This window comes from Dipteris shenzhenensis, chromosome 9 (assembly GCF_047967505.1).
Source record: "Dipteris shenzhenensis isolate YYH24624 ecotype China chromosome 9, Dip_SZ_1.0, whole genome shotgun sequence".
In the NCBI taxonomy this organism is placed as follows: Eukaryota; Viridiplantae; Streptophyta; class Polypodiopsida; order Gleicheniales; family Dipteridaceae; genus Dipteris; species Dipteris shenzhenensis.
In genome coordinates, this window is record NC_141604.1 from 52,891,872 (window position 1) to 52,919,018 (window position 27,147).

Sequence of the window (27,147 nt, forward strand, 5' to 3'; positions counted from 1 at the left end):
TGGTTGGTTACTTGATGACCAAGGTTTATGGGTCAGCACTGCAAATACACATCAACCAAATTGCTGAGTGTACAATCATGGGTGAGGCAGATTTCGGAAGAATGACATCCTCATGCTCAAGAGCTCTCATAGAGGAGGCCCAAAACCGGAAACAGAGAGTAGATTACTGCTTTGTGGACTTTCAAAAGGCCTTCCCTTTAAACAAATGGGCCTGTCTCATCTCACAACTTTGAGCCTCGGGTTTGTACACAATGTTATATAAGCAATCATAGCTCTGTATGAGAGTCCCTGGCACAGTGTGTACCACAAAGGAGTATCCAACAAGGTGGGCACCCCCATAGGTCTGAAACAACGATGCCCCCTTACCCACTTTGGGCTTTACATTAATGAGCTGGCATCTGTTGTAGATGAGCATATAAGACAGGACATTGTAGACTATATGCCGTAATATGATCATCAGCTACGTGTATTTGGTCAACTCACATATATTGAATTGTGAACTGTGATAATTATTACATCAGATGAAAAAACAAGAAGCCCATTCATGTGGAATGCCCAACACAATATTTAGATCAGTAATCAAAAGGGGTTCGTAAGAGCTTCTGACCTGGTTGCGGAGGAAGCTTTTATGAGGAAATCCTCCCAAAAGATGTCACCTTTCCGTAAAGGCACCGTCAAAGTTGAACCATTCCCAGGAAGAACAATAGCTATAGGAGCATCAGCTTCCACCACACGGCTGTTAACATCAAATAGAACAGTAACAAGGGTCCAGGTTCAGCAGATTAAGCTTTGCATTTTGATTGGTTAAGTTGAAGTACAACTTAGGACAACTCAACAGGTCAAGATTTTGGCTCTGCATAAAAAATACGTCTGAACTGTTTCAGAAACTCCTTTTACTGATCACATTTTCACACAGATTCTAACTTCCTATATTTAGCAGTTCCAACTTAAACACCATCAGATATAGCATTCGTGACAATTTTGTGAGTCAACAGTTGCATACATACTCATATAAAGGAAGCAGTTTTGAGCCTCGAGCAATAACATCCTGCCATCAATACATCAAAAGACCAAAAGAAATAAGAAACCTTTTATAAAGCAACCATCTGAAACCTTAAAGACTTCACGAAGTTCGCAATAAACAACAGCACATCACCTTCAAAAGGTAAACCCCAAGGGTTCCAAGGTAGCTACATCTGATACAATGAAGAGATCAGACTTCATGGTCAAGGTGGATATTCAGAATCGTAGAAGGACAGCCACGTTAGCCTCCAAGTGGTAGTCTGAAACTAGAGAAAGGAGAGAGGCAGCAAACCAACTAGCATCTCCATCGCAACTAGGTTTTGGAGTGCGAGAGTGGAGACGAGAGAGAAGACAGGCAAGAAATAAGGCCTTGGAGGTCTTTATTGCAACAGAAAACTCTTTTACACCTGGCTCATGGAGGAGCAATAAGCTGGTACAACTCGAATTCTGATTCTAGGAGCTTAGAAGCTCTCTTATTTATAGAACTAGAGGCAGCCATGCTTTTTAGCTTTGCCCGTAAAAGCTGGGAGAATTTCAGCCAGGAAAAGCTGGCTGAACTGGTCCTTTTTAGAAAAAGAAGCTGGATTTAGCGCTTTCTCCATGGGCCCCTTCCCTAAAAGCTAGTCGTCTACCTTGGTGCACTTTTCCCCTTAGAACATGGGCCTTTTGCATGCTTCAAGGTCCTATACAATTAATAAGCAATATCCAATACTTTAACACATTGGAAGTTAGCTACTGCATGCCTTCTAGTTCTTGGACTAATCCTAGTCCCTTGTAGGCAACCCCACATGCTAACTAAACAATGTAAAACAAAGTAAAATTGTTGTAGTTAACCAAAGTCAACTTTCTTTGACTGGAGTCAATGATAAAAAGATTTCTATTTGTTTCTTGGGGCAAGTACAATTTCGTGACATCTCCCCGACTTCTAATTAGTTGACCTCAAATGGAAAGCTTCATGGTACACTGCAAAACTTGTGGATACTATGAGAAAAACTCCTCATCCACCCACTTGGGAGTCTAGTGCCAAGTAGTTCTTGAACTTGACAACATACGTGCTGGTAACCTTGCCTCTGAGCCCTTTCTTCTCTGTGTGGTACACAATCCATTCTGGTTGGAGGATCTCCTCCATCTCTTCCACCTCAAGTGGCTCTTCTTGAACTGGTCTTGTGGACTCAGGTCCCTGATACTTCTTTATGGTCTGACAGTTCTAGTCGATATGCAACTTCGTTGATTGGCTCTATGACCCAGAAGTGTCCATAGTATCTGGTTGAAAGCTTAGGATATACCTTTTCTTTGTCCTTCATCTTACTAAGCCGTGCTTTCTCACACTAGGGAAGTGCCCAATCTCCCTCTTGGAGGTTCATTTCCCTTCTGTGCTTATTTACAGTTTTCTTATGCTCCTCCTTGGATCTTTCAATGGCTGTCCGAACCTGACAGAAAGTTGTTTCCAAGTCTCAAACATACTGATCAACTGCAAAAATCTCATCCCTGGTCCTAAGAATAGGCAGCACAGTTACCTTTCCATAGACCATTTCAAATGAGGCTTTCCTTGTGGAGCTGTGACTGGTGTCATTATAGGCAAATTCCACGAGAGGAAGACTACTTTGCTCATTCAGCTTCCTGCTCTGACACATAGCACTTAAGAAGAACTCGCTTTGACCGTCTGACTGGGGTAAGAAGAGGATGACTTATCCAAATTCGTCCCCATGTTATCAAATATAGATCTCCAGAACAAGATGCTCATCCTTGGATCATGGTCACTTACTATAGACTTTGGCATCCCATGGTGCTTGAAAACCTGTGCCAAAAACAACCTAGCCATGTGGTGCACCTTGTTGGTCTTCTTGACAAGAATCTCAATTATGGTCCAAATCCCATCATTCCCATTCTTTAATCTCCGAAGATCAAAGAAAGAACTCACTTTTCTTACAACATGGAATCGAAAACCTTTCTTGACAGTCATCTTGTTCACCAACACACACATGATAGGACCCATCTTTTCTTTTGAACCAAAAACATTGGAGAGCAAAAAGGAGAAGAATTAGGTCTGATAAGTCCTTTGGACAGCAAGTCATATACCTATGCCACAATCTCCTCGTTTTGCGCTGCACTCACCCAATAGCGCAACCGGTTGAGAGGTTCACGTTCGGGAATAAGCTCAATAATATGATCCTTAATCGCTTAGGTGGTAGCTCTCCTAGCAAGGACTCTGAAAAACAGCCGAGGATTCTAGAAAGTGAAAATTCTCTTTTTCTTTCGGATTAACTCAGCTTTCGGATCATCACCTTTATCCCTAACAAAAATCATGCATGCAGAAAGGGAAGACGTTTCTGCTTTTCCAACTAAAACACTGGATATAATAGGGATACTTTCCCCTTTTCCTTTAGCTCTTTGTTCTCATGCGTTCACAAAGGTTGTTTCAGGCATCATAAGATGTACTCCCATTCTATTAGAACATGGAATTCCCAAAACTACATCATAATGATTCAGTGAAGAGATGATTTGTTTTAAAATATGGATCGGAAGCTTTCCAATAAGCGGCATAATTGGAACTGATTCTCATAGAAGCTCTGCTCTACATTGAGGGATTGTCCTAATTCTTCTATCTTGCTTAAAGCTAGGTCTTCTGAGATGAAGTTGTCTGTGGCCCCCTCGTCAAATAAAACCAACGTCTCTTACTTTGCCCCACGAGAGATAAAGTTCTCCAGCCTCTAGATCAGCCACTCTCCCTAGTACGCCAAGGACCCCTCTCGCCAAGGTCTTTGGCAGTTCTTTAGGCGTTTTCTACTCCCTAAAGCCCAAAGGCTTTTTGGGACACTAGGGCACTGGGCAGCCATACACCATTCAACACCGACCCATCTTTTGTGTTGGAATATGGGGCCTTGGGTGCCTTTGTGTGTGGTCCTACCCCCCCTCCTGGCACCTAGAAAATGTATGTGATTAACAAGAACTTGGGAGGCTAAAAGGCCCTCGGCGTGTGCATCCGACACATGGCAAAGAACCTTGAGGATTAATCCCTTAGGCAATTGTGCATAGTTGTGAACCTTGGATAAAAAAGAAAGGAGGAACCCCTCCCCTTTCTCTCACCGGCTCTTTTTGGGATGTGCGGGAAGCACTAGGTGGCTATGGGGCGGGGATTGGGACCCCCACACTCGGCACACTTGGTGGCACCACGTGGTTACTTTCTAACTTCGTATCAGAGCACAGGGTAGCCTTGCGGGACTATGAGGTCATGGTGACGATGACACGTGTAATCTGGCATGATGCATTTGTGTCATTTGCGGGCGGCGACTGCTACAACATGAATTGAAGATTACGCTATGCTTGGGATGTGATGACCCGCGTGCATGCTCTGACTAGCACACTCTAGCCTAACTGCGTAATAATTCCTCTATGATGATTGGACAGGGTACTGTGCGCATTTCACGGGAGCTGGCTGGCCGTGTGTGTATTAATTCCATGGGCAATTGTGCATAGTTATGGATGTTGGATATAAAAGAACGGAGAAACCCATCCCCTTTATCTCGCCGGCTCTTTTTGGGATGTAGGCACTGCGTGGCTATGGGCCCAATCCCCGCACTCGGCGCATCCCAATGGCACCATGTGGCTATATGTGGCCACTTCCCAACGTTTTGAAAGGTTTCGATATGTTCGGGAGTAAACTTAGACTTGCCTTTGTAGGTTTTTTATCACCCCTCGGCTTTTGAGACTGAGATTCTTTCTTCTCAACTCATGGTGGCACAAAAGCTTTTTTCTTTGATCCTCCTCGTACAATGTTCTTCTTTTCTGGTCCTCCTCCTCTTTTTAAAAGGAGGGTGATCCTTCATTTACATGAGAACTGCAACTGATGTTGATTGCATAAGCTCCTGGATCTTTGTATTAGACAGGATGTTTACAAAACTCGCACTTTGGGAGGTAAGCCTGCCCGATACTTTTAAAGCTGAACCACATCTGGGATTTCTTGGAAAAAAGAAACTTGCAAATATGAATCCCAAAATCTCTTATTGTATGCCTCGATAGGTTCTCCTTCATCCATGTGAAGGCCCTCCTATGCAATATGCACCTCGTCCACAAACTAATTTGGAAGAAATTGTCAGTAGACTAATTTCTTTAATGCTTCCCATGTTTTAGGAGCTTTTCCAGCACAATTCAGATTCAAACTGACCCCTCAATTCTTGTGTTTGCAAACCCTATAGGATTCCTTCTCTCAACAAGTTTCAACATTAGCCTATTGAACATTTCTTTTTTTGCACATACCACGCACTCAAGTCTACCTCAAAGACTTGGACCTTCCTCTAATACTAGCTAAAACAATGATACCTTACCTGGCATATGCCATCAACCATAGTTGATCACAAACAAAGACCTAGCCAATTGACCACCCACACAGTCAATAGGCTCAATACAAGGAGCCAACCCCAAGCCAGGATCCAACATAGTAAGAGCTTGTGCCACGTACAAAAGGCTCTCACTGAAACTGGAAAAACTAATCTCTTCCAAAAACCACAGGCGATGGCACGCTGAATAACCACCCAGCCAATCTCAACAAACGAGACGTCTAAAAAGTCCGGTCACCTGAAGGAAAATGCCGACTGACCCCTACGAGGTCATGTTATCTCCACTTGAGCATAACACTCACCGACATGATGGTGTCGCATTAAAATCCTTATCCAAGGCCACCCTCATGAAGAGAGAATCTAGAAAGTAAAGTAGCTGGTATGGCCCTAGCTAGCATTTAAACACCTATGTGTTCTAATCCTAAGAATATGTCCTTAGTCATCACCCTCACAAAGACCGATGCTGTAGATGACAATGTATTCTAATGGTTGGACACATGAATGGATGGCTACCATCTTTTAAGATACCTGCCAAATTGGATGGAAGGAGCAGAAGGGATGTCGCTTGTTGCAAATATTTATCCCAAGGACGGAGAAGACGCAGTTAATGACATATGTGTCCTACTACTAGAATATATCCTCGGTCATGGAGTCACTAGATGATGATGTGTCCTAATGGTTGGACAAATATATGGGCGGGTCCAATGTTAAAAGATACCTGCCCATTAATGTAAGGTGGAAGAGATCCTGCTTGGTACAGATATTTACCCCAGCGAGGGAGAAGGTTAGTACAAGCAAAAGGCATACATGTTGGGTTATGAAACAAAAGAGAGAGGCCTTGTTACTACCGCAGCAAAAAAAACCACCTGTCACCATCATGAACAGCTCTTGGTGAACTCTGTGAAGTAAGATCTAACTTACAGCAAGAAAAGCCTCTGACCTAGGAGAGAGATCCTCACAATGTGTCCCGGCTTTAAGGTAAATCTGGATTTTAACCCTCAATTTCGAGGGCAAGGGCCTAGAATGTGTGTCCACCCTGTTCATAAGCTTTTCCCTCTCTAAGAAGACAATCTTTCTCAGTTAGGGAACTTGGAATGCCATCTTCCATGGACTCTTCCTCTCTGAAAGCCAAGGAGGGGTTGAGGCAAGGCCTTGTTTGTTGTCCTGCACAGGAATAAAGAAAGAAACAGAACAGAATGGGGAGTGGAAAGTGTCAAAAAGGAAAAGAGGAAGAAGAGGGTCTCGCTGATGCGTGAGTATTCACCAAACAATTTCGAAGGGACAACACAGATCGCAGGTAAGGGCTGCAAACTCAAAAAGGCAAGGTGCTCTGAACTGTTGGGAAGAGCGATAAAATTGTGTGTGCAGCAATGATGTGTGAAAAGTCAACAACGCAGCCCCCATGAGCCGCATTGATTTAAAAAAACAAGGTGCCTACTGTCCTCTTCACTTCCGCTTTCATTCACACCCACAAGCCCAAATCGGCCCTTTCAACAATCAGCTTTTCTGCTTTATTTATTTAATTTCTAGAGGAGATATGGGGCCGATTACATCCCACACACACGTTCAAATCAGGCCCTTCAATGATCAGCTTTTCTGCTTTATTTCTTTACTTTGTGGAGGAGAATGGGGTGGGCAAAAACCTCATGAACTTAAAGGCACAAAACAAAAACTCCAAAGATGCTGCTCGCATGCATGACGCAGTGCTTTGAGAAACATTGGTTTCATAATTGCATTTAGACCCATTCAGCTGTAGGCATTTAATGATAACTACACAAACCTACATTTGCTTATACTAATTACTTGGTAGGTCACCAGTGCTGTTGCATGTTTCTTTTGGCTATCCTAGATAATAAGCAGAACCTTTATATTCTACAGATTGAAATCTCCCATGAAGAGTGCTCAGTAAGACAATCAGCAGCTGGATGACTATACAAGTAAAAGGCACCAAAGAAAAAGCGTTTTGAATCATTATTACCAATAAAATCCTTTGAATTAGAATATTAGGGTCGACATTTGCACAATGGCACTTTCAGATGCATGCTGACCTGAGTAAAAATGCCTTTTGCTTTAGAAATTTTGAGTCGAGTTTGAATCTCAGAAGCAGCAAAGCTGTCGGCTATTGAAACCACAACACACCCTGAAATAACTACACCAAGGTAGATTACAATTGCCCAAAAAGTCATGGGCATATCTACAGCAATAGTGTCCCCTTTTGAGAAGCCATGTATTTCCAACGCAGTTGCCACCTGGCTAGGCAATGATCAAAAGCAAAAAGTCAACATGTTTGGTCACATTTAACCAAAGCAATCCAGCACATTCTAAAGATATACGCTTCTTTCAATGAAAACATGTATTGCAATGCAAGTGTAAATCATACCCGACTTTGGCTCTCAGCTTCCCATATGTAATGGTCTTTAAAGGTGTATCATCCATTCCCTCATCTCTCCATATAATTGCAGTGTCATCATCCCTCCTCCCTTGATGAGCTTTCAGGCAGCAGTCTGCAGCATTTAGTGATGCCCCAGATAACCACCTTCCCCCAGGACTTTGCACACTATTGTCAACATAATTTATGTCCAAGATAGATTCAGGTTCTGAGTGAAAACTGATATCAAGTTCTTCCAATACAGCCTTCCAGTAGACCTGAACGCAACATCCACATTTGAAAGAACAACTATTTTAAGAGCTATTACATTTGGGAAATTTATAAAGAAAACTGAGAACAAACTAACGTTATCTTTGTACAAAGTTCAAGGAGTGTTTTATTTGTACAAAGAAAACTGAGAACTAACGTTATGTTTGTACAAAGTTCAAAACACCTTAAAGAGTGGCTTTTTAAACAGAATAGAGCATCATCACAACTCACCTTGGGATTCTCTACTGAGAACTTTTGAAACTCGGTAAAACTAGAGATTGGATCCCTGTAACCAGGACCAAGAATCTCCTTGCCAAGCCTTTCTAGTATTTGACCTAAGTTTGTGGACCTCGCACTCTCCCTGAATAAAAGCAACCGGCCACAATCCAGTTAAAAGTCCAGAATACTATTAGTATACCCATGCCAAAAGATGATAAGTCATTGGGACTACTTTTCTGATACCGCATGGATACATTCCATCAACCAAAGCCTTTAAACACTCTCTTCACAGAATGTCCCAACAATTTAATAAATCTAACCAGGGTTTGATCACATTGCAAGATGCCGGCAAATCAAACACAGAAACATACAGAATATGAAATTAATCACTGTTTGTTGAAAAGAAAGTAGCTACAATTTGCAAGAACCTTGGTATTTCACTCCTCAAGGTGTTAACTTTCTTGGGTCCCTACTGGCAGCCTGTGTATATAGCCTATGGGTTCCTTCTCACTACTGAATTTATGTTGAAGAGTGCTCCACAACTTTCCATGTGCAAATCTGACATCAAAGGCAAAGAGAGTCAAGTTGATCCAAGCACCCACAGCACCCTTGGAGCTGGCCTGCATGATGAATACAGGTTCTTTTCTCCTTTTACACCAGTTTTGATGTCATAACTGAGTTTCTTTCTCTAGACCGGCTCCTACATACAATCTTTTACCATATAGTTATACCTTCTCTATTTACCTTGCTATCTTTCCTATTTTGATTTTGCCTTCCCTGCAGCAGCTGCTCGCTTGGAATAGCATTATGCTTGCTGATTCCATGACATTATGCTTGCTGATTCCATGAGAGTCGATGTGTCCGCCTTCATAATCATCAGTTCCCTCCCTTTAATCAACCTCTTTAGACTGCAGTTTTGAGTGGTATGCTTATACCATACCTCTATGTGTGCAATGGTCATGAAACTTTTGCAAAGACACTTCAATGGGTACTCGCAAAGTTTCATAATGATTGGATATCACTCGTATCTTGGGACATGCACGTTTCCTCATTTTCCACCATGCATGGTGTATAATTGCACAAAAATTGTACATCGGTAAGCTTATACCATACCTCTATGTGTGAGATGGTCACAAAACTTTGCAAAGAGAGAGAAACACAGAGAGAGAGAGAGAGAGAGTTTACGAAAGTCTTGGAAAGAACGAAGAGTCTATGAGACTGAACAACAACATAAATCAGTTAATGGGTAGAGCCACTAAGCAGGCACCTGCACCAACGAATAATACATACACTAAATATTTAAGCCCATGGGAAGAAAGATAGATCTGCAATGTGGTATCACTATGGAGGTCCTCTATATGCTGTTGGAGATATCATAGTCAAAGATTGTGGTGATGTGATGTGTTGGGGTGTAGTACTAGGAGGTCTAGTACTAGTTCATGTGTGAGTGCCACGTGTCACTATGGGACTTATCCCATATGCACTTTGTGCTAGTGGGTGAGTGTGTAGCCTATATAAGGCTTGTACTTCTCATGATTATGTATAAGATAGCCTTTCATTATGTCTTCATTGTCGCATCATTTCCTCACACCCTAACCTTCTCTCTCTCTCTCTCTCTCTCTCTCTCTCTCTCTCTCTCCACCATGTTTCTAACATGGTATCAGAGCAGGTTCACCCTACCATAGCTGCCACGTCATCCTAGGCATAACCCTAATTCTGCCCAAACCTTTCTTCCTGCAGCCGCCTCAGCCCTGCACATTTTCCGCCTCAGATTCTGCCTCGTTTCTGTCTCCTTTCAGCTTTAGGGTTTTGGCACAGCCGCCATCCTTCATGCCCTCATTTCGCGTCTGTTTTGCATCTTTCTGTGACCATTTCTGCCCATTTAGCCTCTCCAAATCCCGCTGGTTGACATGCTTTCCAAGGGACGCCTGCACATGTGGATTTTTTAGCCTTCTTGGAGCTGTTCCATCCCGTTTTTAGGGTTTGCAGGCTGTTACAGCAGAAATCAACCACCCTGACACATTATTTGCAGATTTTCGAGGTCTTTTGGAGGTTTTTCGACCTGTTTTGGAGCTATTTCTGCAATTTCGAGCTGTTTTGGTGCTGTTGGAGCATAACCGTCTACATCAGAGGTGATTTCGGGCGTTTTCCTCATCTGCTCCAGCATTTCAAAACCCTAAATCACCTTGGAGCTGCATTTCCAGTCACCTTCGAGCTGCTCTTAGCCTCCAGCTCTTCTACAACAGTCGCTTTGAGTTGTGGAGGCCTGCTACTTCATTTCAAATTGTTCTAGGGAGCCACCTTCCACTTGGACAGCCTGTTTTGCACTTCAGAGTGCTCTAGTGAGCTGTTTTGAAGAGTCCAAACCTACAACAGCATTCAATTCTCCATTTCGAGGCATATTCTTGCTGTTTTCCATTAAGGTTTGCATTTTGGCATATCCGAGGTCATCCACCAGCAGCTGGACACATTTATTCACGCATTTCTCAAGCTGCTGAGTCATTTCAGAGCCCTAGACCAGCTCCTTTATTGGCTGGTTATCTATTTCAGCTTGCTGCCTTTGCTACCTCAGTTTGACACTATGGAGCCTCGTCCTCGTGGTGAAGACTCATCAGCACCACTTTCAGCTAGGGATGAGCAACATGACAAAGCACTGGCGCTTATTGGTGTGAGGTTGGTCAACAAATTGCTTCATCAACTTGACCTCACTACTTCAGCCAAGGAGAGCTTGGACAAGCTCAAAAATATTTCTGCTACATCTACTGGACCTGGGCAGGAAGCTTCATCTACTGTGTTGCATGATCTATTCCTCTCTGAGGAGGAAGATGATGCTTAGTTCTATGTGTGTTTGTGTTGAGTCAATAAAGGTTCTCGACCTTGAGTTGTCCCTCTATACTGAATGTCTTTGGAGTCAATAAGAGGTACTCTACCTTGGGTTGTCCCCCAAAAATGAATGTATTGTCTTTTACTTTGATTTGATGGTATTGACCACCCAATTCAGAGTAAGGGGGGGTGATGAGTGATGGTTTGCCCTTGCTAGTCACAAGCTGACTGAGAAGTCGCTATCACACGGGAGGTGTTGGATAGTTGGACTTGCTCTTTACAGTATTGCGGTGAAGGGGGGATTGGTCTACTCTTACGTGTTGAGTCCCACACTCTTTGCTATGAAGGGGGGTGTTGGAGATATCATAGTCAAAGATTGTGGTAATGTGATGTGTTGGTGTGCAGTACTAGGAGGTCTAGTACTAGTTCATGTGTGAGTGCCACGTGTCACTATGGGACTTATCCCATATGCACTTGGGTTGCATCATTTCCTCACACCCTAACCTTCTCTCTCTCTCTCCACCATGTTTCTAACATATGCTGCCTGAAGAACCAGGTCCACTGGGTGAGTGAGAATAGATAGGAGTGTCTCTGATGGGGGATCGGCGTTGTGGAGTGATAAAACCCGTGACAGCGCACTAATCTCGATCAACCTTCATGGTCTACTCTTTCGTCAAACAAGTGCCACGGTCACCCCTATCGACTATGTCCCTATTCCAATAAACATGAAGGGGAGATCCCCATGCCCTCATTTGCGTGCCAACGCACACAAATGAGATCCCCACGCCCTCATTTGTGTGTCAAACATGGAGGGGAGATCCCATGCCCTCGTTTGTGTGTCAAACAAGAAGGGGAGATCCCCATGCCCTCGTTTGTGTGTCAACGCACTGGCGAGTCTGTCATATCTCGCACTCTAGGTCTCGGCTGCCTCATCTTGCTAGGGACAGCTTGTCCATGCTATTTGACTGAAAAAGTTCCGTAACCACCCTCTGAGTGGACTCTAGCTGGGTCTCACGATCTCATCTCTCTATGGCCGCATGAGCAAGATTGCTACTCATTTTTGGTCCAAATGAAGCAAGAGGTGACTAGGTGCTAACAAGGTCCTGTATGTGTGTAGTTTTGCGAGATCCTTTAGAATGACCTTGTTATGTCGTGATAAGTGAGCACAATATAGAAGACCTCAAGGCTAAGGAGGCAGTCGATCCAATGGAAGTCCAAGGACTTGCAAATTATCTCCATGTATGGGCATACTGACACCCTCAATCACTAATACCATGGATGTGGATAAGGCCAATCATGGTAACATGCGTCGGCCTGAGGTCATCGAACCAAAATCCTTGACTTGATGGAGGCATATGATCACTTGAAATGCTACGTCATTCTAAAGTGGGGCGACCCTGAACTTAACCAAGCCGATCTGGTGTGGGACTAACTGCTTATTGTAGATCATCCACCATCGTGCTAATAATAGAATCTGGAGCCTCTCCAATTCGAACCCCATCCACCTTTGATAGATCAAGATCCCAACATGGCTGCCATGCATACCGGCTAGACTGACCAAAGAATCAAAGAGAAGAGACTTGGCCAGGGGATCTTGGAAATCACAAAGAGAGAATTGGCACTCAAGTCTAGCAAGTGCGGTATTCCCCCTCCTTAGTCGGACCTGCATCGTTGGACTCATCATGAAGATCGGACCAGAGAAAAGCACTCCCAACTATGTGTAAGGTATAATGATCTCAACTAGCAACCCACCAAAGGTAAACTGCTCTTCGTGTGCTGCCCTAGATGTATTGAGCTTCAAATCATGTGTCTTACAGAAGGTGTGAAGTGCACTTAGTTGAAGAGGAGAGTAAGACCATGTCGTCTGCATAGAGGAGAATTCGAACCAAGGAGCCCGCAAGAGATGAGCTTGTCCCTTCTAAGGTCTCGATAAAACTCTCAAGCTCATCAATGTAGCATTGGTGACAATGGACACCTATTTGATGCCGTGTGTGGTCCCGATCACCTCCCTCCATCCTATAGCCATTAGAGTCTTGCGTGAAATGCTCTCATAAAGTGTCATGACTCCCCACATAATGCCTTGACCGTATGCCAAATGTTGCAAGTGCCTAATGAGACAAGTCCTCGACATTGTGCTAGAATCCTTGCAAAATTCCACAAAGCAGTAATAAATTCTTTGTCTCCATGATCCGGCTTCCTCAATGACACCTCGAAGTATGAGGATGTGATCTAGAGTCACCTAGTCAATGCAAAATCTTGCCAGTCCAATACCTCTGACTCCCTAGTGCTCTGCAAACTGCTAACCTATGTATCGATCACCGAGGCATAGATCTTGGATGTAACATGCCCAATTATGATGATCATATAGTTTTCTGGCTCATGGGATCCCTTGCCTTATGAATAGAAACAATGTTGTTAAAGGGTCTAGGTGTGGGGATAGTACAGACCGCTTCATTTTCAGGACCTCACACAAGAGAGAAAAGAAAGAAAGATGTATTGACATCTATAGGAGGCCTCACAGGCCTATGAGACAAAGTACAAAACCAAAAGGTAACTCATACAAGCTGCTATGGGCTGAAACAAAGCGCTCACTAAGGCCCTTGCTGAAAGCTAAAGTGCTAAACTAGTAAGCAAAATAGCAAAGTAGCAAAATAGCGGAAGAGTATCAGGTGCTCAGAGCTAACGCTCCTAGTACACGCTTGGGCTCCATATATCCACATAACCTAGTGGCTCTCTGATGGGATGTGATTAGCTCTCGTATCTGCGTCTGTCCAACTGTCTCTCAAGGCGGTGGAGGGCGTGGTCTCCTCGATCTCTATCCGATGGGCTACGTCCGATAGGTAAACCTTCGTGGGCGACCGCCGAGGAAAAGTAGAGATTTTCCATGGCCATAGGAAGGACCATAATCACGTCCAGAATCTAGATCTAACCTCTTGGGACACCTACCGCTCATCCCAGTGTCTCTCTCTCTCGGAGTCCACACCGATGCCTCTAGGAGAAGAAGGCCGTCTCATCCACTCGCTCTGTATGGCCTACTCTAAACGGCCAAAACCACTCTACCAGATCCCACTGGACATCTCGAAGGGACTAGCCCTCCCAAAGCCAAAGGCGCCACTAGAGGCATCCTGCTCCAAAATACTCGGAGGGTCTATGAACCACTTCTTGCCCAAACAGCCCACTACCCTGATCATCTGCCAATAAAGCGAATCCAAGCTCCCATCCATCTTTGGGTCCCTCTCAACCACTGTGGAGGAGCCCTCCTTGAAGAAACCTCCATTCCTGCCTCATCTAATTATAATCCTTACGGGTACCCCTGTCTTGGAAAATTGACCCAATGTGCTACCTACCACGACCCAGTGATGGCTGCGGCAATCTCTCTCATCCATTGCCCTACTTCTCGGACATGAAAGCTAGCTCCTAGCCACACATCTACCTCTTTGAAGAGCCTGCTCCACATCCCAAAAGAGATGGCTAGGCCACTGTCCCACTATGCTCAACCTATGAAAGTCTGGAGGCAGCCCTGATCCTGGATCTCCGAGTGCCAAATAAGGGGTTGCCATTCGACCTTCTTCCTAGAGAGGGATCGAGCTTGAATTAGTCCTCCTGCCATTCTCTTCCAGACTCCGTACAGGCTCCACATCAATGAAAAAGCCCTTCATGTGAGAGGGACCTCCGAAAATGTAAACTACTCACGGCTTTCTGACAACTTGGAGATAGGGAGTTACAAACTTTTGATTCAAAATTTTATAAGGTGCTCATGGATGCATATTGGAAGAGATTGCATGAGAATGTGAGATCTTGCAAAGCTTATATATATACCTTTGCAAGACTAGAATAAGTCCAATCATACAAATTTAGAATTTTTGTTGTTCTAAAGACCAAAAATCTACACAGAAAATAAAAGGAAAAAAGAGGTTAACAAAAACTTTTATGAAAAACAAAAGGAAGAAATACTTAGCAAGCAAAGCAATACTTATATTGTCATCAGTGCCCAAGCATAAGCAGCTATACTTGGTTTCTAAAGATCCGCGGAGTCTCTTGACAACTTGCAAAGCTTGACAATTTGCTGAATATGAATAGCAATAAAGAAATATACACAATTGAAATTTGCAAAACTTGCTGACAGTGCACGTGGGTTGAGGGCTAAGCCAGGGCCCCCCCCTTATCCAAGCTCACATTATTTCTTGAAAAAGAGATACAAGATCAAGGTGCAATGCACCTCCCAAACTTTGAACTCAGTTGATGACTATGACCTAGATGGAAGACTTGTAGAAAGAGACAAATAGTAGAGAGAATAACTCCATGGCTGAGACTATAACGGATTCAAGTGACAAGTGGTGCCATGCCATGTCAGCATGCCACATCACCCAAAAACCCTAAAAATACAAAGTGGTCAGAATTCAATTTTGATTTCACTATCGGGTACCTAACAGCTTGTACTATCAAATGGCGTATTCTAAAGTCACAAAAGAGCCATAACTGAGCTCATTAGCTTGTCGTCTTATCTTGTATCTCCATGTCTCTTTGGCATGCTTCTAGGCTCACACCCAAAGCCTGGAGACATTCTCCTAAATGGTAGCTAGGTTGGTATATAATTTGTGCATTTGATTGGTCCCATAAATTGGGTACTCAGGTGGAGTGTGATTTCCAATGTCCCTCCTAAAGGAGGTCATAACTCTGTGGGACACTAATGCCCGTAACCCCAACAAAGGGGGTCCACCTTCAAATGCTAGACCTTGCCCCCATGTACCAAACTGACTTTATTACAGGAATCCCAAGGACAAATTAAGGCCATGACATGATTTGGGTAGTCATAGATCGCTTTAGCAAGCAAGCCCATTTCATTCCTTGCAGATAGAATCTTAAGGCACCCGCAGCTGCCCATTTATTTGTCAGACACATCTTCAGGCACCATGGAATGCCCAAGTCTATCATTTTAATTACAATTCCAAATAAAACATTAGAACTCCAAAACGCAATAAAATTGAAAGCTCAAAAAGTGCTTGTATGTACATATAGCACGAAGCTAAACCACATCATGTGGCTTCAAGTACAAAAAAGTAGGGAAAGCATGTAAATGTGTTGCATATGATATACTATATCTTGACATACTACACTACGTGCCTCTAGACTTGCAAGTTGATGGCAGCCATAGATAGCCCTAGAGAATCAGCTATCGAATGAGCTAGTATAGCACTTAATTGCACATACAGAGAATTTTCTCACCCTAAGGTAAGTTTGAATTCAAAAAGATTTGTGGAGATTGGGCAATTCAATCGCCATTGCTTTGTATGGCTTTGGTTTGTGGCAAGGGCAGAGCATTTCTAGTCTCAAAATCTCGGACGGATGATGATGATTGCAAAGATCGGTTCTGCTTCAAAGCCACATCTGCTACACAATACATTATACTCTGCTCTTTCCATCAGAGCCGAGTGCTATGCAGTTCCCTTTCCTGTGATTGCCCATGATCTTGATCCCTTGATAGCTCAGAGGCGCCTAGGTTATGGAAGGTAGCTTAACAGTTCTACTTGCCTTAGACGTTGATTGGTTGATGTGAAGTGTGTGTCAAGGTCAATATATTTCCATGCTCACTGGTTCCAAAATGACCTGGCCACTTTGCAAGGCCTGTCCTTAGAAAAGGAAAGAGACGAATGGGAACCCCCGTCTGTAATCATGAAGGTGGTAAATCGATTAGCAAATTTAGGTGAGAGACAAGAATGGAGTGTTGTTACAAGGGCAAGAATGCGAAGCTTGATCTGAAATTCTTCTAGCCCTGTACTGAGGGACCTAGAGCAACAATGTAAGGCGAGGGCTGATTCCACTTTAAGTCATGAATGTGCTTTTGTAAGGAATGGTATTTTTTTTCCCCCTTAGAGGTCATGAGCAGGTTGGGGTCTAGAAAGGCCCCCGTTGGCCTGCTAATTAGTCAGTTTGGAGGAGGGCGGTTTAGCCCTGCCTCCTTATAAAATAGACGCCTGGGGGCCATTGTGCTCCCAACCAGAGCAAGCCACTGAAACTCTTTGTGAGATGCGTGTGGCAGCAGGAGGGAGAGCACTAATAGGAGGAGCAACCTTTCCATGTTTGGTACAAGACACAGCAGCACTTTGCTGCAAGCGTGAGATACACAGAAGGTACATGTTTTACATTATATGTCCATGTTCTTTTGGCTGTCTACTTCACTGTACGCCAGGAGGATTCAAGCCTAGCCCTACACCTCACGTTCCTCATCACCTTCTAGCAGCATTTTAATCTTTAATAGCAGCTCAAAGTGCTCCAGTAGCCTCTTCAGGCTTCAGCAGATCTCCCTCCATGGAAACCTCCAAGTAGCCTCTACAGTGAGCAAGAGATGAGTGCTTTTGTCCTCTCCAATTTATGAGCTAGCAGTCTTCATCTCTCTTATTAAGGATCAGCCCCCAGCTGTGTTCAGCATTTTCACTGAGGATCAGCAATGGATGTATTCTTTGTGCACTTTGGATTTTGATTCTACGCTGTAGTCTTCCCAGCTAGAAGCTGCACCTCGTAGGTGTGATTGCTAGGTATCGTGGACAACCCCATCTTCTGCACAAGTTTGTAATTAACAAAGTTGTGAGAGCTGCCCGGGTCAAAGAGAATGTGAACTCTTTGGTCCCTAACTTCTCCATAAACTCGGAAAAGATCATGGGAACCAAATAACGAATTATTAAAAGTGCAATTACAAGAAAGTGGGCAGGTATTGAGGGCTTTGAGCTTGCCTATGATATCTTAATCTTCCTCCTTCTTCAGAAACTCTTTCCTGAAGACCCCTTTGAATTCTATCCATGTTGCAGGCCTGGGTCGAGTTCCTTCCACCACAATAAAACCTTTCCTGACATAAACCCTGCTACAAGCTGTATTTTTTTGTCATCTGGGTAAGGGTGAAACTGGAAGTGTACTTGCCACTTGTGCAACCAAGTGTCAACAACCTCCTTGGTATGAGACTTTTGATCTCCGGGAAAAGGATCTAAAGTGATGTTCGGACCTAACACTAAAGCCATGGCATCCACATGCGTGAGCGCCTGAACAGTGCTAGTCAAAAGTGTGAGTGTAGTCTGAATCCCTTGGAGTTGTTGTGTCAACCCCGTTTGATTCGTGTTAACCAGCTCAAACTTTTCATCAAGAGCAATGGTGAATTCACTGAAGGCTCTCTTTGTAATCAGATCATCATAGAGACCCTGGTCATCCTCCGCATGGTAGTTCATATCCTGGTCTCCCATCGCAAGCTCGGGGTCTAAAAAATCAGCCATAACTGAATCGAATCTCATGAACATAGGCTGAGAAGAGAAGGAATAGACGGTCTCGAAACTGGGAGGCTGGAACAGAGAGAAAAGATGGCGAAACAAAGGGGGATGAGAGAAAGAGGCTGGCTGGACGAAAGGAGAAGGGACTGGCGAAGGCTGTCAATCTAGGAGCCGAGCTCCTTGCTGGCCCGTACGGAGGTCTGCAGCAGGCAGAACCAGAGCGTCAAATTGGGAAGGGGATGTGGAGGGGTAGAGGCTTGCGCACAAATCTGCCCGTAGGGAAGGAGCTGCTGCTGCGATAAGGTCTAGAGTGGGGAGCGATGCTTTTAGAGGGCTCAGCCAGCTCCCCCCTCCTAACTTGGAGGGGTAGTGCTTTTTTTAGCATCCACCCCCCCCCCCCCCCCGAATTGACGCAGCCTTGCCTGCGCCTGCGGCCTGCTCTAAAGCATTGCAGTTCATCAAGCAGTTTGATGCTGCATTCGGTACATAAAAGTTTTCAGAATCCTCCAAGTTAAGAATGGTCAGTTTGCACTTGACAGCGACAGCTAGTGCATGGTGGAGTGCACAGACCATAGATGGGTCAGCCCCAAAGAGGTGGAAGGACTTCAAGAAAGCCTTCTACCAGCAGTTTATGCCTAAACAGTTTAGAGATCATGTTCTCCAAGATTGGGACAGTTTGCACATGGATGCAGGAGATACAATGGATGTGTACAACCAAAAGTTTTGGGATGCCTATTTCTAGGTTGCACCTTTCAAAAAGATCTCTAAAGGAACCCATATGAGAAAGTATAGAGCAGGTCTCAGTCTAAAAATTCAGTCAGTAGTAAATGCTTTGGGGGCAAAGAACATTCAAGACCTTATGCATTCAGCTTCAGTAGCTAGTCTTGTGCCGTTACAAGATCCATCTACAGTACTATCCTTGCATGCAGGACGTGCTGAAAGAAAGAAAACTGATTTTTCAAAATCAGAAAAGAAAGAGTATCCCAAGGTTGAAAAGAAAGGGTTTCAGCCTCAGAAGCCGAGGGGTACTCAATTTTCAAAGACATATAAAGGCAAATCCCCATTCACTCCTGAACAGATAGCAGAATTCCGCAAAGATGGGAAATGCTTTAAGTGTGGCAAAGAGGGGCATGTGGCTGCCCAGTGCCCAAAAAAGCCTTCAACTTCGAAGGGAAAAGAGACAGAGAAGCCACGGGGACCGCAAAAGCCAATGGCAGGAGGAATTCCTGACATTCTGGGTCATGTTTCAAACCCAGAAGAACAAGAATTGCTGCTATCATGGGGCAAAGTCAGAGACCAGCAGGCACTGATTTTATTTGATCCACGGGCTACTGATCAGAGGACCTAGCCCTGAGACTGGGAATAAAGACGGAGGAGTTGGGCAGGGCTTTGGATGTCGATCAGATGTTCTGTGGAAACCCTGTGCCAGTCACTCCCTTGATAGGGAAGCTCCGTCTTTATGTACAGAGTTATGTAGATCAGGAAGACTTCTTCATTTCTCCACTGAAACATCATGATGTAGTCTTGGGTATGCCTTGGTTTCATCGCAAGGCAGTGAAGTTGAATCTTCCTGAAAGAGTGCTGGAGTTTGTACATAGGGGCAAAGTAGATTGTGGTTGCTAGGAATAGAGGGGAAACTATTCCCATTGTATCAAATAGTTCTGTTGGAAAAGAAATAAAGTCTGCAGTTTCAGCTTACATGATTTTTGCAAAAGAGAGAGATGTGGAAATGCATGCTGAAATAAGTGAGGCAGATCTGAATAAATTTCAGTTTATTGAAAATTTTAAAGATTGCTTTTCTGACGCTTTGCCAAGGGAGCTACCCCCTGAGAGACCTGAGGATCATGGCATAGAACTCATTCCTGGCAGCGAGCCACCCAATAGGCCCCCATACAGAGTTAGTGCAACTCAGCGAGAAGAGATTATGACTCAGGTGCATGACTTGTTGTCCAAGGGGTTGATTCAGCCCAGTTCTTCTCCTTTTTGTTCCCCTGTACTACTAGTACAGAAGAAAGATGGCTCATTCCGTATGTGCGTCGATTACCACGCACTGAACAAAATGACCATCAAGAATAGATTCCCTATTCCGCGCATTGATGATGTGCTGGATCAATTAAATGGAGCTTCAGTTTTCAGCAGGATAGACTTAAGGAGTGGCTATCACCAAGTGAGGATACAGCCTCAGGATGTGCACAAGACAACGTTCCACACTACTTTTGGGTTGTATGAATATCTGGTGATGCCTTTTGGATTGACAAATGCCCCAGGTACTTTTAATAGGATGATGGATCGTATCTTCCAACCCTACAGACAGTTCACTGGTACCTTCGATGACATAATTGTCTTTTCTAAATCCGAAGAAGAGCACAAGAAACATCTTGCTATAGTGTTTCAAGAGCTGAGAAATCATCAGCTCTATGCAAACAGCAAGAAAAGTGAATTCTTTCTTGAAGAAATCCATTACTTGGGACATATAATATCCAAAGATGGGATACGGATGGATCCGGCAAAGATTCGTGCCATTCACGAATGGCCAGAGCTGAAAACTGTCCATGAAGTTCGAAGTTTCCTAGGCCTGTGTTCCTACTACAGAAGATTTATCAGGCATTTTGTGGATATAGCCGCTCCGCTCCACGGTCTTACTAAGAAAAATGCAGCTTTCAGATGGGGAATTCCTCAAAAGACAGCCTTCATCACACTCAAAGAGAGGCTGACCACAAAGCCAATCTTAATAGTTCCAGATTTGTATCAGCCATTTGATGTGGATTGTGATGCTTGTGGGGAATGTGTTGGGGCTGCATTGCATCAGAATGGTCATGTAGTGGCCTATGAGAGCAGGAGACTCCGAGATGCAGAGAGATATCTCGGAATCTATGAGAAAGAGTTATTGGATGTAATCCATGCCATCCATACATGGAAGCATTATCTTTTGGGTGGAGATTTTACTGTTAAGATAGATCACCAAAGTCTGAGATATTTTCTAACTCAAACAAAACTTTCCGAGAAGCATATGAAATGGGCAAATATGCTGTCAATGTATCATTTTCAAATTGTCCATACCCCAGGAATTCAAAGCAGAGTGGCAGATGCCTTGTCCCAAAGAACCCAGGTCAACAATGTAACTATTGCTTATCATCGAGAACTTGGAAGGCATGAGGGAGCAATATGCTAATGATGCAGATTTTGGCGAGATTTTACAGCAAATGCAAGAGGGGCAGTCCACCAATCACTATTCCTTGAAAGATGGGTATCTAATGAGAGATGACTGCCTATGCATCACCCAGGAGATGAGGAAAAAGATTTTGGAGGAATGCCATGCACCTCCCTATGCTGGACATAGAGGAATTACAGCAACAACTCTAGCACTAGAGAGGTATTTCTTTTGGCGAGGGATGCGGAAAGATATACATCAGTTTGTTACTAAATGCCTTACGTGTTAGAAAGTGAAGTATGATAGACGGAAGACACTTGGCCTACCAATGCCTCCTCCCGTGCCTCAGGCACCGTGGGAAAGTATTACAATGGACTTCATTTTTTATTTGCCAAGATCAAAGTCAAGGAATGATGGGATTTGGACTATCATTGATAGATTCAGCAAGCAAGCTCATTTCATTCCGGTTTGCAAAACCATAAAGGCAGATCATATGGCTAAGCTTTTCATGGCACAGATCTTTAAGCACCATGGTATGCCTAAGTCCATTGTCAGTGATCGAGATCCCAGAATAACCAGTCTATTCTAGAGAGCTTTATTTGATAACATAGGGACGAATTTGAAATTTTCTTCTTCTTTCCATCCCTAGATAGATGGTCAAAGTGAAGTAGCAAATTCTACAGTATTGGATATGCTGAAATGCTACGTGGGTAACCAAGGTTCAGACTGAGAAATGTACCTACCATTGGTAGAGTTTGCTTACAATAATACAATACACAACTCTACAAGAAAAGCCCCCTTTGAGGTCATATATGGAAAGGTGATTCTGCCACCTATCCTGAGGACCAAGGATGAAATATTTGCAGCTGATCAGTTTGTGAGAGACCTCCAAACAGCTTACATCCAAGTCCGGACAGCAATTGAAAGGTCTCCAGAGAAGCATAAAAGAGTCGCAGATAAGCATAGGAGACAGTTAGATCTCAAGGAAGGGGATTGGGTACTTTTGAAGTTCGAGAAAGCTAGGCTCCGCAAGTTTAAAGGCAAACAGAAAGTGTATGCAAAGTTATCTTCCAAATACTATGGCCCTTTCAGGGTTACAGAAAGAATAAATGAAGTTGCATACAGGTTAGCATTGCCAGAGCATTGGAGGATTCACAATGCATTCCATGTGAGTCTTCTAAAGAAATTCCAGGGGCCAGAGCCTACAGAGCCAATATCAGAGGATCCACCAGAAGTGGATGAGTTGGAGGAGATCCTTCAGCCAGAGCAGATTGTGTACCATGCTGTACGCAAAGGCCCTCAGGGCAAGGAGTTTTACAGGTATCTTGTAAAATTCAAGAATTATACAGCATTAGATGCCAAGTGGATGGATGAAGACATGTTATCCGAACATCCACAACTTTTGGATGTTTACAAGGAAGCTTTTCAGTTGAGGTCAACTGAATAGAAGCCGAGGGGATGTCACCACAATGTAAATATCCTAAGTCAAAGTACAGTTGACCATTCATTTGATCATAATTAAAGAGTTTTCATATGTGTTAATTATGGTCAAAGAGTTCTTTTAATGGTCTGAGAATTAACTACGGTCAAAGATGCTTGACTCTGGTCAAGTAAACCTGACTTCGGTCGGGGAGACTTCGTTTATTACCAAGAGGGTTAACTGCGGTTAACCAGAGAACTACAGAGCTGCTGACTATGGTCAAAGAGTATTGACTTCGATCAATGAGACTTGGTTTAAGTTGTTTGGTGGCAGGGAAGATCGTCCGGCATCTCCCCTAGCCCAAGGATCTGCCAGACCGCTTAAAACTTCAGCACCATCCACGAATCAGAGCTGTTTGCAAGCGTGGAGTTCAGATCATCCTCCAATAATGATCCCTCCTTGCATTTATCACAGGGCAGTAACTATTTTGGTGTGAATTGGAGTTTTGGAAGATGGCCTGGGGGATGGTCTCAACCCAGCCTTATGCTTCAGCCTTTTTGCTGGCATCGCAAAGCATTGATTGATACCAAATCTGGTGATGCCTTATCCTACAACGTACCGCTGGAACATCACACGCTGATACATTTGAGGCGATCTGCCTTCCAACATCGGTAGCTCACCGTCCTCTCCAAAGATGGAAGTCCAATCGTCCGCACCAGGGATAGTGAGATCAGCACGGCCGTTTGCAGTACACTCAGAGGTTCAATTATCGTCCAACTGGAAATAATCTATTGTCATTCAAGCATCCTTCATGAGAAACTTCAAAAAAGTTACTTGAAGGATACAGCAGCTTTAGCAAATCATCACATTGGGCAGAACAGTACAGCATGAACCAACGCCACCCGGCAAGGGTAGATTTGCAAATTTCAATATATCGATACATATTTTCTCTTCTTGAAACCTTGAAACTAAAAAGTCCCCAATCAGAGCTACGTTCACGGTGCGGTATCCTTATGCCATGTAAAAGCCTTGTCAGAGTTCAATTTGGTCGTCCTTCGTTTTAGAAAAACTCTGACGCGTCAACAAGAGTAAATAACTTTATGCCTCTTGGGAAAACGTCGTAAAACATATAATTGATCAAAATTTGTAGCAAAGCCGTCAAATGGCAGCTGAACTGGCTTGAATCGAAGAGCCGCTTTGCGCTTTCAGTCAATAGATAGATACATGTGGGCGCTCAATCACACGATCGCAGGAGAACAATTTCAGGCAATCATTTCAATGGCGCAATCGATTCAAAAGCACATATTTAACTATAAAATCTGATCCAACTCCACACGATAACAAGGGCATGTCGCATATGCTCGAGAAATTGTGAGCGATGCGATCCAAGAAATGTAGCGCCAAAACGCACTCCGACAACGCGGGGCCAACAACAACCCGTTGGGATCCGATATTCTGCCAAAACGATGCGGTGAACTTACAGGGAGGGCATCCAAGCGGGGGGGGGACCAAGGAGGGCGCTATCCCAGAGGCGGAAATTGGAGTAGTAGAGGAGCTGATGGAGGGAGAAGGGGTGGGAAGGGAGGAGAAGCTGCTGAGTGATGAGCTGCCAGGAGTGGGAAGGGGAGTGACAAGTCTGAGAGAGGATGTCGCGGAGGAGATGGAAGAGATGGAGGGCGAGGGGGCGAGGGATGCCGGTGAGGGCGAGATCCTCGACAGACAAGGCGTCGATGGAGGCCATGGGAGCTTGGCTGGCTGGCTATGGCGGATTTGAGCTCCTGTAACTCTAACTCTGTGTTGATTGTTTTTTTATTTTACTAGTCTTATGAAACATCCATATTTATTTCATCACTTTTGCATCTCATGCCATAACACTTCATTACATAGTTGTCATTTTCCTCAGCCCCTCTGAAAATGTTTTTACACTTGGATACATCCTCTTTACCCCACCATTCTCACCATTCTCACCCGCTTCCGCTCCGGCCACAGTGCACGGCTACAATTGCTATGCTGCCACGCCCATTGCTCACCCCACCGTGCCATTGAAATTTTATGGGTGGGCAACATGTGCGTAAACACCCTTGGCGTATTTCACACCAGCTCAAATTGAGAAAACAATGGCTCAGAGATATGTGTAATTTAGTGTGAAATCCAACAAAAGGTATGTTTTGAAATGCAATAACCAGCTGACTTGGAGAGTGTCTTTGTTTTGATTAGTTGGGGAAAAGTTTTCCACTAGCACTAATCCGTTGGCCCACAATTGGCACTAACCGTAGGCAGTTAGATGCACACATACTCAAGGAAGACTTTCCTTGGATAAATGCTTGTGAATGCTCATAGGTCTAATAAAACCAACTCTCAGCTTGAAGGGACCATTTTAAAGGTGAAGCCAACTAGCCCCCTTAAAGCATAAAGGTGTGAAAGAGGCAAAATTACTACATATTCTCAAATGAAATGATTGGAGATTACAACTCCTCCACCCAAGCATCTCAAGAACAAAGGGGGAGCACTCGTTTACTAATTTTGTTCATGGGTGGGTTAAACCTTTTGCCACATCTCTAGTAGTAGTTAGACTCTCTATGGAAGCTAGACAAAGAAACAATTTGGACTTCATCCAATTATCTAAATATCACCAACATGCAACAACACGTGATTGCTTGCAGTTTGTCCCGCCGTCCTAAGTTCTTAACTCCAATTAATTGTTCACACTGAAAGTAAGCCCCTGTGTTTTCAAGCAGCTCTACCACAAGCATTGTAAAACAACACGGTCTAAGGTGACATCTCTTCCTTTGCCTGCTTCCCTAGTTGCCTTAAGTCGATCTAGAAATTCCCTCTTACATTCTTAGGCTCTTCACGAAGATTGGAATATAGCTCTCATGAGTGCTCAAATTGTATTTTTGATTGGTTGATTAAGTATGCAAAGTTTATAGTGCAATTGAGCTTGTCATGGTGAGTCAATATGCCCCTCGTGGTGGCTAACATGTGTTGGGAGTGCTTGTCAAATTTGTTCTCCAAAGGTCCTTTGGCTTGTAAATCTTGGAGGCTTTTAATTATTGGAGCTTCTCATGGTGAGTCAACATGCCTCACGTGGTGGTTACACATGGGAGTGTATTTCAAAGCATGTGTTGGAAGTATATTTCAAAGCATGATTCTTTGAATATTTATGGAGGCTTATGGTTTGAAAATTTCTCTCTCTCTCTCTCTCTCTCTCTCTCTCTCTCTCTCTCTCTCTCTCTCCACGCTTCATTCCTTCAACCATCTCACCAAATTTTCTTAAATAAGTCTCACTCCCAATAAGCGACAAAGGAGTGCTTGTTACAACTCATGCCGATTCAACCTTAACTGGACCCATGCAACTATATGATTTATCATATACATATGAGAAATCACTCCCATTTGCGTGAACAAGCATTGCTACTAATGATCACACATACGTTCTTGTGATATGCATGGATAGAATTCCATTACATACAAGTGCACAAGTTAATGCTTCCGTGTACATATTGATTGGAGCATGAACATGATTTCCTTACTGTATAGCAATTCAACAATGTGCAACCAATGATTATATTTTTTTCTGTGTGAGTTAACATAATGATTTTGCTTTATATTGTTTGTAATAGGACTTACACCTACTACATGCTTTCTTTTGTTTTTAATAGGGCTTGCACATCCTACATGCCTATGAGGAATATGAAAGATCCACAAAATTAGGAATATAATGATGTATTAGGAGACATTGTATTGATTGCATTACATGTAGACAGCAATATGCTTAAATCAAGACACAATGACTTTCTCCAAGTTTGGTGATCGAGGGTTCCCAAACTTCCCCCATTTGACTATCTGTTTCCTTGTTTGGAGCTATGACTTCAATTTGTTTTAATAGTTTGAATGGTTGGAAATAATTTTTAAATTTAAGATATAAGGTAGTTTTTGATGATATTGACGATATACATGATCAATTTTTGCTCACTCAAACGGAGAGGGAGATAATGATGGATTTGATAGACCGCATAGGTGAAGATTGGCCAACCAATAGAGTGTTCAGGGAGTCGAAAGGTTTTGAAGGATTTTGTCATGTAGCGAGGAAACTGTTGTACGAGTACCCCAAAGGATTTTAATGATGGGGATTCTAGGTGCATTCCTACTATGGTATGGGATCAGTAGAGGTTGCATTCTCCATTTGATGGAGTTACATGCTGGGATATGAGGATACATCAAACTTAGAAGGCCACCCCTTCATATAAGCTTAATCTACGGTTGTGGAGAGTAATTGC

General features: G+C 43.6%; 1 protein-coding gene across 1 annotated transcript in view; it reads right to left on the minus strand.

Annotated features, from left to right (window-relative positions):
* Positions 1-24,679, minus strand: part of AAE17 (acyl-activating enzyme 17) — a 67,234-nt gene extending 42,555 nt beyond the window's left edge. The window contains exons 1-6 of the mRNA XM_087379122.1: positions 24,349-24,679; positions 8,230-8,359; positions 7,741-8,006; positions 7,409-7,613; positions 1,008-1,048; positions 608-736 (exon numbers count right to left, since the gene is read on the minus strand). Of these exons, the coding sequence (XP_087235248.1) occupies positions 608-736; positions 1,008-1,048; positions 7,409-7,613; positions 7,741-8,006; positions 8,230-8,359; positions 24,349-24,608 (1,031 nt within the window). The 5' untranslated portion in view covers positions 24,609-24,679. The remainder of the gene's footprint in view (positions 1-607; positions 737-1,007; positions 1,049-7,408; positions 7,614-7,740; positions 8,007-8,229; positions 8,360-24,348) is intronic.
* Positions 24,680-27,147: the final 2,468 nt, after the last annotated feature.